This window comes from Protopterus annectens, chromosome 16.part0 (genome assembly GCF_019279795.1).
Source record: "Protopterus annectens isolate FY-2018-M chromosome 16.part0, PAN1.0, whole genome shotgun sequence".
Classification (NCBI taxonomy): domain Eukaryota; kingdom Metazoa; phylum Chordata; order Ceratodontiformes; family Protopteridae; genus Protopterus; species Protopterus annectens.
In genome coordinates this window covers 295,275,192-295,288,204 of record NC_056750.1, presented here as the reverse complement: position 1 = coordinate 295,288,204, position 13,013 = coordinate 295,275,192, and the positions used below count along the sequence as shown (strand labels likewise).

The 13,013-nt window shown below is 36.0% G+C and overlaps 1 protein-coding gene across 1 annotated transcript in view; it reads right to left on the bottom strand.

The window, feature by feature from the left end:
- LOC122790588 (collagen alpha-1(XXVII) chain-like) overlaps positions 1–13,013 on the bottom strand; it is a 1,538,899-nt gene that overhangs the window by 346,071 nt on the left and 1,179,815 nt on the right. The window contains exon 29 of the mRNA XM_044058114.1: positions 11,162–11,215. Coding sequence (XP_043914049.1) covers positions 11,162–11,215 — 54 coding nt within the window. The remainder of the gene's footprint in view (positions 1–11,161; positions 11,216–13,013) is intronic.

The window sequence follows — 13,013 nt, the reverse complement described above, 5'->3', positions numbered from 1 at the left end:
CCTTGGGAAGAAATAAGAGTTTTAGCTGCACTTTGTAGCTGATCACTATGTTGGTACCACTTTAAAGACACATATAGAAATCAGAAAGGGGACTGAGTTATAGACTTTCACTGACCCCACAGACTATGCATTATACTTTATTTCAGTTGTTGTTGTTATTGCGCTGAACGTCTGCTTGCTGGACATAGTAAAAAATGGCAGATGATACTGCTGTAATGACTACTTATTACATTTTAATTAAAAAAAAAAAACTTCTATATTTGCCTGATTTGCTTCATTTGCAAAATGCCAAATATCTGAGCAATGTATGTGTGTGGTCAATTGTAGCATAGCGTTGCACTGAAAGCCCAAAGGGTAGAATGCATCTCAGCTGTTTTTAGTAGCTGATCATCATATTGTTACTACCTGAAAGTTTTTTAATAACATATCAAAGGGGCCAGATATGGCCTTGTACATATTACCTCTACATCAGAATGTTTACAAGTGATCACTGCCATTGTCTGACATTTCAGTTACACCAGGTTTATGACATGAGTGCTACTGAAAAATTCTGAACAATATGCAGAAAACAGTAATGGCCCAGAATATTTATCTACTAAGCTGTCATTAGATAAGAAGTAAAAACAGGCTCCCTATTGAAATGTCAGCACTCAAATTGCCAGCTGCAAAAAAAGACTGACAAAACAGGAGAAGAATGAATCTTGAAAATTGCTTTTCTCCTTAAAACTTCTTTTTGCACGAGGGCAAGCCCCAATACCCCATGTGGGGGGCAATCCCCCACACCCCCAATGTATATATACCAACTCCGAGATAGCCATACCTTGGAGAAAAGGGAATTTTCCAAGAAATGGCATCTCAGACTTATTATATGTAAATCTCTTCTTTTGGCCACTCAGTCTCCACATTTTGGGACTCTCTCTAGGAGGTCCCGACATTTTGAATGATTACTGAAAAACATTACATTTTTTTCAGAGGCAACATGCTTTGACCACAATGCAATGGTAAGTCAAAGACCATCCAGGAACACTGAATCCACAAGGTAAAGATCAAAGGCCAGATTCCCAACCCACTTGTCTAATTCTTGCTTAAATGTTCTAACATTTTGGATAGCCCTACGTTGAGGAGGTACTTTATTCCACATTACAGTAAGTTTTATACACGATTCAACATGATCACAAGCAAAATTATTATTATTACTTGCATGCACAGAGTATTTATTAAATTCATTAGCAATTTGCTTGGGATCAGACAGCATAATGTTATTGAGTCTGATTACATTTATATGTTGTGATTTTATATTTCTATTAACATACCTAAATTAATTATTTTTTAGATTTATCCCTAGTTAGCTTTTCTTCAAAACCTGAGTGAATGTTTGTAATTTGTACCTTCAAGCATTTACTGGACCAATTTCATCTTCGTTTGTTATAACTACGAGGAAATGACTTGTAGATTTTAAATATGCTTTTTTTTCTTAAATAAACTTTTCAAATTGTATGACCACCAGAAAGGAAAACGAGTTGAGTTACTCTTTGACTTTATGTTTTTGTAGATTCCACACTCCTTCTCAGAATATATATCAAAGTGGAATAACCAAAAGGTTATCTTAATTGACAGATAATTATGTCTAGTCTATGCTGTCCAAGGACTGATGAAATTCGTTATAATTAACCTTGTGGGCATTTTATTTTTTAAACAATTTTGAGCTTGGAAAAGTTTAGATAACATGAGAGTAATAGAATAATGATCGGATGAACTTAAGGGGGAATGCACAGTTACATTATAAATTCTGTTGGAATGAGCAGTAAAATTCCATCTTTTAATGAATCAACTACATTCTTTACAAATTTTCACTGAATGGTATTGTCAAGAAAAGGGCTACTATAACTTAAAATAATACATCTAAGTTCATCGGGGGTCCACTGCAAATGCTTACAAATAAGCATCCATGCAAGATGCCACAAGTGACTACGTTTGATTTTATAATGGGCCTTCCAAGATAGTTGCATAGTAACTGTTTAAAATATCGGTACCCACTAAAGTGAGTCCTGAACTACACAGACTGAAAGGCCGAAAGAACAGGCTTACATATACTAAGTCCAGGATGTAATTTCTCAGCACATTCCCTTTTCTCAGAGTTATGGCAATCCTGGAGTTGGTATATATAAGTCTGTGGTGTGCACCCCCCTGCAAAAAAGTTTAAAGGAGAAGAGCGATTTTCAAGATTTGTTCTTCTCCTGTGTTTTTGGTCTTTTTTTTTCAGCTTGTCTGCACTTGGCATTTCAAGTGTCAACATTTCAACAGGAAGCCTGGCTGCACACCAAGCAACATCTTAATTTTAGCTCTCCCAGTGTGAAAACAGAAACAGAGAAAAGACGGCCAGTGAAATTGTCATCTTGGGTATGCCAGCAAAGAAGGAATTTGGAGAACCTGAAAGAAAATCAACCAGAAAAGGTGAAGAGAAAATACTGGCTATTAAAAATCCTGCAGCTGGCTGTTCAGCAGCTTCTGCTTTGGTACAAGAGATCACTTTCAGTAATTCAGAGGAATCAGTCAGTCAAATCTTCTCAGAAGTGATTAAAATAAGTGAAACATTGAAAGAGTATATAAACTCAAACAACAAAAGGCTGGAAAAAATAAAAAAAGCCTTTAACTAGCTATTCAGATGAGCTGATAAAACTACAAATATCAGAGGATGAAATGAAGAAAATTCTATCTGAGTATAAGACTTCTCAAGAAGAAATGTTTCAAAACAATGGTAGAATTAGAGGGCAGAGCACATAGGGAAAACCTGAGATTTTTGGCAGTACCAGAGAGAGACTGGAAGGAACAGGCTGTATTAATTTTATGAAAGCACAAATTAGCAACTGGAGTGGTATTCCACAGCAGGATTTCTTAACTGAAAGGGCACATCCATGTGTATGCTCCAAACCTGGCCATGAGAAAGCAGCCAAGACCTGTATTAGTAAAGATGCAATCATACCAGCAGAAAGGGTCGATCCTAATAAAACTGTGGCTGAAGGACAAAGTATTAAGATTAGAAAACAGTAGAGTACTTGTGGAACATGATTATTCACTGTAAGCAAGGCAGAAGAGAAGCAAATTTATCCTAGCAATCAGGGAATGTCAAGAGGCAGGTATGAGATTCAAGATGCTGTACCCAGCTGTCTTTAGAATATTTTTTCTGACAAATCAAACACATCTTTGTATACAGGACAGACTAAGGAGGAAATACAAAAGCTTATCTAACAAAATAAGAGGCATCAAACAGATGGAGACTTTGCCAGTGAAACCTTTTCCAATGTTCCAAAGAAAAATACTTGAGAGAAAGAAAAAAGTGCAGGAGTTGCCTAGAAGAACGAGGAGTACCTTGGACTTGACCCAAGTCTAGTCTTGGGAGATGGAGATGAAAAGGAAGAAGAACATCAACCTTGATATAAGTGAATAAATGCGAAATTAAATATCATCAATTACCTATGTGGATTTCCAAAATAAAGTGGCTGAGAAAGATTGGGCATGTGTTGACTTTGTTAAATGTGTGCGTGGACTGTTAGGGATATACTCCACTTTATATTATTAATGTTTAGAAGAACAGCAAAAGGAAAATAAACTGTAAGTAAAACAATTTTTCTTCTTAATAGTGCTTATATAAAATATTTCATGATATAAATTGAATGTTACATAATAAAGCAATTTGTATTGTATGTAGTCAGGGGTATCTTATATATGGGGTAAGGGTGAGTCTTTTCAGTGCATGTATGTGATAATGGCATTGAAGTAAACAAGTGTTTTTTAGTTTAAAAAGAACAAAGGCTGGACAAAGGCAATTTTAATATAAAATGCTGTAATCTTTTGTTGTGGGGGGAATGGGATATAAAACTGCACTGATTATAGTATATGTAAAGTTGAGATGTTTTTGCTTCTTTTTGCATAGCTGAATGCCTGAATTAATGCCACTGGCTTAATTTAAAAACAAGTGCTTTCTCATAGCAAGTAGGCTTGAAGCTAAGAATGATGAATGCCATAAGAACTAGTAATCTTCTTGCATATGCAGTGATATTATTTCTTTTTCCTTTATCCAGTGTTCAGTAGGATTTAATCAGTCTGCAGCTGAAGGCTGTTGCACATTCTGTTCTTATGTTTCCATGGAGACAAGATGTCTGCAGGTACAAGCAATTAATCTTGAGAGTTCAAGCACTGTTTACTGAGGGAAATGTAAAATTTAAAGGTACAAGGGCAAACAGTCCAGTAAAAAATGAAATTATTGGAAGTGAATAAGAAAGAGCAGCTTCAAAGACAATGAACAGCAAACAAATAGTCTTAAAAAAGACTAAATTGAAAAAACAACACGGATTCCACTCTGATAAATTTAATATTAAAACTTGTCTTAGCGCCTCGGCCACCACAGCCTTCAATGAGTACAAAAGTAATAACAAAAATACATTCCCTTTTATACAAACCTATAATCAATTAAATAGACTCAATCCCTCATTCAATTAATCCATCAAATTAATTAACCAGTTCATAGTCCTGGACTAAAGTGAACATGAGTTAGACACAATGTAATTCAACAAAAGCATCAAATACATAAAATACAGACAATAAAAAATAAAGATATATTAAAGTAAGCATCTCCAATTAACTTATTTATTAAGACCCATTAGTGATAAAGTGTTATACTTCAATATGAAAATAGTTTCCTTATAAAGTAACATATTTTTTAATAATTTATCGTCCTCCTTCTTAACAAAAACTTGTTCCAATATAGTAGCTTCTAATAAATTAGCATTACAACTATGCTTTTCCATAAAATGCAATGCTACCGGGCTTTCCAACATTGCCCTTTTATTGTCACGAACATGTTCCTGCAACCTTATTCTAAATTTTCTTTTAGTTTCCCCAATATAGAAGAGGTGGCAGGGACATCTAAGGCAATAAATAACACCCAATGTATAGCATGAAAAACACTTCTGTGGTCTAAATATTTTATAATTTATTCTAGAAAAACACAACTTAATATGGGAACATATACTACAAGTATGACATGGTATAGTCCCAAAAACGGAAACAGAAAGACTCAGTTTATCAGTTGGACAAACATAATACGCCTTAATTAATTTGTCCCCCAAATTCTGTCCTCTTTTATAAGCAACCTGAGGAACATTAGGAATGAGTTTATTTACAACTTTATCTTGTAAGATAGAGCAACTTCCCTACCAGCCTTAATACTCTAATGCAATTAATAGAACAGTGCACAAATTAGTTTATTATGTAAATTTAGGCAATGCACTTTTTCTTAAGGCTAAAAGTCAATGTATTCTGAAAGCATACAAGCTTTGTTTTACATCTACGAGGGGAATATAAATAAGAAAAGAACAGTTGGCAATCATTGTAATTGGGATCATAGGCTGTAACATGCACTTTAGCATGGGTAATCTCAATTTTAGGTTAGGAAATGCCTGTTGGTGGAGCTGCTGATTTGGGGCAATTGTTCCTATCAAGGTGGGTTAAGCTTTAATTTTTTGATGCTGTACATAGTTTTGTGTGTGTGTGTGTGTGTGTGTGTGTGTGTGTGTGTGTGTGTGTGTGTGTGTGTGTGTGTGTGTGTGTGTGTGTGTGTGTGTGGGTGTGTTCTAATTTAATAATTTATGGTAGTGTTCTGAAAATATATTTAGTTATTTGTTTAAGGGATTCACTAAAGAAAAAAGACTTGGAAAATGGAGATGTCAGGAAAGAACTGTATAAAAGATCATCCTGACAAACATTAGTGTGTACATGTAAGACAAAATTGGAAATACACATTCAAAAAAGCTGGTATGTACAAAAGATAGGAACAATAACTTCTTATCATAATGGCTACACTATCCATATTATTTTGAATGTAAATGGCCTTACAGGTATATACAAAACATTAAAAGTACTGAGTTATATTAAGGAATGCATAGTGGAAATAGGAATGTAGCAGAAGATACATTACGAAAGAAATGAGCATGTGAATTTAACAGATGATTTTAGAATGGATACATAGCAGAATATCAGGGACAAAGAAAATGGGAGTATTAATACTGTTTGCTAGAGGGGCTTCAGTAGTAATAGAACAGAAAAAAAAAGATAATGGTAAATTGTGGTAGTAGGGGACAACTGGCAAGGGAGGAAGATTACACTGACATGTATTTATATTCCACCCAAAACTGATATTGCAGAGTTTCAGCATGGAATATTACTTACAGGTGGGGACTGGAACTTGATTTGTAATAGTGAGGATGTATCAGGAGGACATAGAAGGGAAAATATAACAAAAGAGGGCATATTTCTGAAGGCATTTAAGAAAATAGTTGGTATGGAAGATGCAAATTCCATAGCAGGAACTACGACATAAATTGTATATTATTCCCTAGTACTAGACTGGATAGAAAATATATTTTACAGAAACCTGTGCATTTTAATTGCAAGCTTCAAAACATATAAAATCATTATTTCAAATCATACACAGATAAAAAAAAACTATTCATGTTTTAAATAATTTTGATGTTTTGACATTTAACTTTTAAACACTCATGCCTTGTATGCAATTGATTTCTTTAAACTACTGCAATATAAAACAACCTTTTTTCTTGGTTTCTCTTGCATCTCCTGGGCAGTGGCTGAAATGGATCCATCGTGTATCAATCTACTATCCTTGTAGACAGACAAATATATAAAATAAACAATAAAGAATAATACATAAAAAGTCATTAAATCAGGACAGAGCTGAGGATATACTACTTCACAGAAATGGGAGCAGCTAATAAAATTAAAAGTAATATGCCTTTGCTATGTTTAGGCAATTTACATCTTCCTGCATCTCAAGGAAAGGAGCATTTTGATCCTTTGAAATCCTGCTTTGACTTGTCCTGAAATTTATTTTTAGAAAACGTTCCCATTTTGACAGGGATTTTGATCTTTAGATAAAAAGGGGCCAGCCTTAGAACAATAATTCCTCTGAAACTTAGAGACATGAAAAAGGAAGATTTGTTTGAAATTCTGCAGAAATCTTTCTTGTAAATTCTTGAAAATCATAGCTGTAGCAGGATCAAAAAGATGTTCCCAGTCCATGGGAGTTTCTAAACATTTGTACATAAAATCCTCTGGCAGCAATTGTAACCTCAGCAAATATAATATTCCCAGACCTGAACCAGTTACAGCTGCTCTAGAAGATACATCAGTTACATGATAGCTGCATTTAATGGACTATCTGGCCAGTTCAGTGGCAGAATTCAGAAGAGAAGAGTAGAGGTCCTACTGTCTAAAGACAGTATATCAGAAAGAAGCTTGTCTGTGTCTGCCAGTAAAGGCAAACATATCTCCTCATATGAGTCTGATAACTGATGGGAAGGAAAGAAACTGCAGCTGATGTGTAAATCTTCTAACTGTACCTATCTATAGCTCTGCTGTTTTTATCACCGAGCAAAGCATTAGAATATGGCAACAGCTTTGTAGGTTTAACAGACTCCAAGGAACTTACAGAAGAGTCAGATGAAGGATTTTTATAGCGAAGTCTATGTGAATCTGTGACATTATAGAACCTATCTGTTTTTGAGGGGCAAGAGGCTAATATTCTGGATTAAGGAAAGCAGACCCAAAAGTATCCTGCAATGTTTCTTAAACAGGAAGAAAGGCTGATGGTTCTGGGACACCCATATGAAAGGACAAAATACCACCTTTGTACATCCAGCACCTGCTTACTTTCTCAGTGAAAATGCTGCATCATTTTTAAGACTATGCCACTAAAAAATTCCTCTAAGGAAGAACCAGGACACATTGTGTAATCTTCCTCAGATTTAAAATCCACAGTAGAATGAAGCTGGCAAGAGTCAGATAAAGAATGTACATCAGAGTCAGAATCTTATTTATCCAAAGAGGGTTCTCAAAGCCTCTGTTTAGGAGAAGAATAAGTATGAGCAGAAGAGAAGTACTGGGGGGGGGGGGCTTAACATAACAGCTCCCCTTTCCCTTGGAAAAAATCATACAACTTTTTCTGAGGGTCTTTAGTAACAGGAGTAGAAGGAGAGGTTTGCTTGGTCTTCTGCTTATTTTTTCACATAAACATCAACTTGAACAAAACAGGAAGGCTCTGAACCCTAGCATACTTCAGTAAGTGTACTAAGAATGTTTCCCCTTACTAGAATCTGAGGAATACCCTCAAGTTCCTTGGAAACCATCAGCCATGGTTTCCACTGGCTGTGCCTTACTGGCCTCTGATGAGTTCCTCAGAGCAGAAGCAGTCAATAAACCCAGATGATCTGAAGACTTATTAATATGCACAATGGACACATCTGGGACCAAATGGATAGCAGAAGCCTCAAGCTTTAACGTCTTTATTTTCTTTTTCATTTAGACAGGGACACCTACCTGGGAAGCTTCAGCTTTTAATCTTTGGTTCTAATTATAAATTTTCAGAGAAAATGAATGGCTCCTAAGAGTCTTAGGGACAAAGGATTGACAAATAGAACATTCATTGTAATTATGACTAGATTCTAGACAAAATACACATTTACTATAACAGTCATAAGGAATTTGTCTTCCACAGTCACATTTCCAATCTTGTTTTGATTGTTTCTAAGAAAACCTATTTTCTGGCTCCTAATAACTCCTCTACATACTGTAATTATTATAGAACCAATTATTTTCTATTTAATGATCTTACTGACAAATTGTATAACTCCCCAGCAAACCTTGTAATTGAGGCTACTGCATACTCCTCTGAATTTTACTCCCACTTGGATAGCTTAGTTGTCTGATCTATACCAATCCAACATAAATATAATAGCAAGTTTAAAACTAAGCACATATGGTGGAAATGCCACATTAACACATTCTTTAATAAAAAGAAAAAGTTCCTGGCTATCACACCCTTCTTTGACTCTAAGGATATTGTTAATATTCTTCCGGACAAATTCTCTTCCAACTTCCCAAAATCCACCCTCCCCTCCCCACCCCCTCCTTCATTCTTTCTCACAACACCATCATGAGATTAATTGTAATTTTAACCAAGTCCTTTTGGCACTTTCCAAAATTAAAAATACTACTTCCATGGGTCCTGACAATAATCCTGGATGTCTGCTTAAAGTCTCACACAGCAGAAGCTCTCAATCAACTAATCAACTTGCTTGAGTCTCACCACTGGCCATGTCCTCAAGGTGGTGCCTTTGCATAAAGATGGTCATTCTATTGACTGGAAAATGCTGCCTATCAGTCTCTCTAGTATTATTTGCAAGGCTATGGAACATATTATAGTTGAAATAAACAAAGACATACACAACCCTTAGACATATACCAATTCCTCTCTGTAAAAGGCAGATCATGCATGTTTAACCTGACAGAATTCTTTGAAATGTCAACTGAGGCCTTGGATAAAGGACTTGCAGTCCACATTGCTCATCTGGACCTTGCCAAGGCCTTTGACAATATTCTCCATACTGGGATTACTGACAATCTTTCCAACTTCAACCTTAACCCCATACCTAGTAGGTAATTAGGTGTCTGACAGAACCCATACCGTTAAGATTGGAGGTATTTGCTCCAGACAGAAAAATGTCACCAGAGGTGTCCTACAGGGCTATGTTCTTGGCTCTGTCCACTTTGGTATATATTTCTCTGATATAAAAATCAATATTAAGGGATTATAATGAGCTACATTTTTTGATGACTGCAAACTGGGGCAGTTATCAAATCATATGTGTTACTCAAATGCTTGATGACTTGCCATCAACACCAAGAAATGCAGGACAGTTCCTTTTGGCAAACCTAGCATCACTATGTTTACCATATAGGTAACATTCCACTTAACTTTGACACAGCTGTCATGGACTTGAGTATGTATGTTAACAACAGACTCTTCTTTGACCACCAAGTGTTTGTGATGATTAAAAAGTCCTGCTACCTTATAAAACTTATCCTCTGAGGTACTTCTTCAAAGTCCAAAAAAAGTATTACTCCCACTTTATTCATCCTTCATCAGGCCCATAACTGAATATAGCGGACCCTTCAGTATGTACCTCACTAAGCACCTAAACCAGCTTGAGACCTCAACATTTCCTCACCAAAATGATCTTGGATACCAGTGGCTTTAGCTTTCTGATAGACTAAAATCTCTGTCCCTCTAATCACCGTCATGAAGACTCATAAGGGATAATCTCTGTATAGCCTCCTGTGCTATGAACAGCTCAGTCCATTTTGAGTTCTTTCACTTAAATTGAACAAAAGTAAAGCAAACACCTTCTCTGTAGACCTAAACCTATACTACCACATCAGCAACACCAAACATGGTGACAGATTCATAAAATTAATTAAAGATATCAGCGCAGGCAGAAAAAATGCGGATAAATATAAAGGAAAAGTATAAAATAAGCAGTTCATTGATGACCCAAAAACGTTTTATAGAGAACTGGGAAACAAGGCAAAAGGAACTAGGCTATTCAATGGTCTCCTGGATCACATGCCTAGCAACCTAGAACTTATGACAGATAGGCAGACAGACAGATATAAAATCATAAGTTTACTCATACAAGAACTTAGTCAAACACAGTCATGGACTGCAAGTCAAAAGAAACTATGCATTCTTTCCAAAATCAGAAGGTGTTTTCAGAAATGCTCAAAGCTATTCCTACTTCAGTCTACTTTAGTTTCTTATTCACCTCTCTGACACAAACAATGAAAGAAAGTAAACAAGAAGAGGAAGTGGAACCAACTCCTCCTCCTCTTAATAAATGGACAGAGTAAAACACATGGAGATTAATGAAAAATTTTCTTGGGAAAAGAGACAGATTCAGATCTCTTTTCTGTTTACATATTTTTATTCTTTTACTAAAAAGGATTCAGACCCTTCAAAGTTTTAGTCCATGAAGATAAGCTTATGGTATATTAATGACAAACTTATACATAACTGAGTAATTTAACCAGGAGTGAAATCAGAAAGGTTTTCACCTATGTGCAAGTCCAGAATTGCGATAAACTGCTAATGGTAGAAGTTAGGAAAACAGATTATGCAGTATGTCGCTTATGAGGCCAATCTATGTCAGATGAAAATCTCTCTTTCTATATGCACCACTACTAGGTTCTTTCATATATGACATGAGAAAAAATTGGTAAAAGATGTCATTTTTTTTGTCAAATTTCTTACCTTTGGTCCAAATAAGCCCATTAGTCCTGGAAAGCCAGCCTCCCCTGGGTCTCCCTGACAAAAAAAAAAACATATCAGAATATAACACTTTCAGATCAAAACTAAGACAGCAGAAAATAACAGGCAAAGAGCACAATATATTTTTGGCATAATGTGTTACATACAATCTGAAACCTTATCTTCATTTTTCAGGGCATTTCTCAGGTTTTCATAGTAAATACAACTTTAGTAGGCTTAACAGTATTTACCAGAAAAAAATGTTTACAGCATAATTCAGAGATAATCTAAAGTACTATCTAGTGTGTACAATAAAAAGTAATCTTAACTCATTTAGACTTAACAAGGTCTTCAGCCATTATGCTAAATATAGCCCAGAAATCTTTTATAATCTGCAGCTGGAGCTTTTTAAATCAAACCAGTTTATGATCAGAGTAACACAATTGGATTCCAATAGCGCAGGAATCACAGTAGTGTTAGAAAGTAAAAATACCTATGTTGCTTAAGAAAATTATGAGGTATAGCAAGATACAGTGGGCAGAAAAAGTATACACACCCCTGTTAAAATGCCAGGTTTTTGTGATATAAAAAAATGAGACCAAAATAAATCATTTGAAAACTTTTCCCACCTTTAATGTGACCTATAACCTATACAATCCAATTGAAAAACAAATCTGTTAGGGGAAAAAATATAAAAAAATGTACAATAAACTGGTTGCATAAGTGTGCACACCCTTAAACTAATACTTTGTTGAATCACCTTTTGATTTAATTACAGCATTCAGTCTTCTTGGGTAGGAGTCTATCAGCATGGCACATCTTGACTTGGCAATATTTGCCCACTCTTCCTTGCAAAAGCTGTCCAAATCTGTCAGATTGCAAGGGCATCTCTTGTGCACAGCCCTCTTCAGGTCACCCCGCATATTTTCTATTGGATTAAGGTCTGGGCTCTGGCTGGGCCATTCCAAAACTTTAATTTTCTTCTGGTGAAGCCGTTGTTTTGTTGATTTAGATGTATGCTTGGGGCCATTGTCATGTTGAAAGGTGAAATTCCTCTTCATCTTCAGCTTTCTAGCAGACGCCTGAAGGTTTTGGGCCAAAAGTGACTGGTATTTGGAACTGTTCATAATTCCCTCCACCTTGACTAAAGCCCCAGTTCCAGCTGAAAAAAAGCAACCCCAAAGCATGATACTGCCACCACCATGCTTCACCGTGGGGATGGTGTCCTTTTGGTGATGCGAAGTGTTGTTTTTGCACCAAACATACCTTTTGGAATTGTGGCCAAAAAGTTCAACCGTGGTCTCATCAGACCATAACACATTTTCCCACATGCTTTTTGGAGACTTGATGCATTCTTTTGCAGATTTTAGCCAGGCCTGGATGTTTTTCTGTGTAAGAAAAGGCTTCCGACTTGCAACCCTACCCCACAGCCCAGACATAAGGAGAATATGGGAGATTGTCACATGTAGTACACAACCAGTACTTGCCAGAAATTCCTGCAGCTCCTTCTGTGTTGCTGTAGGTCTCTTGGCTGTCTCCCTGACCAGTTTTCATCTTGTCTTTTCATCAATTTTGGAGGGACGTCCAGTTCTTTGCAAAGTCACTGTTGTCCCATATTTTCTCCACTTTTTGATGACTGTCTTCACTGTGTTCCATAGTATATCCAATGCTGTGGAAATTTTTTTATACCCTTCTCCTGACTGATACCTTTCAACAATGAGATCCCTTTGATGCTTTGTAAGCTCTCTGCGAACCATGGCTTTTGCTGTAGCAGGCAACTGAGTAAATGTCAGGAAAATCCTACTAGAACAGCTGAACTTTATTTGGGGTTAATTAGAGTCTCTTTAATTGATGG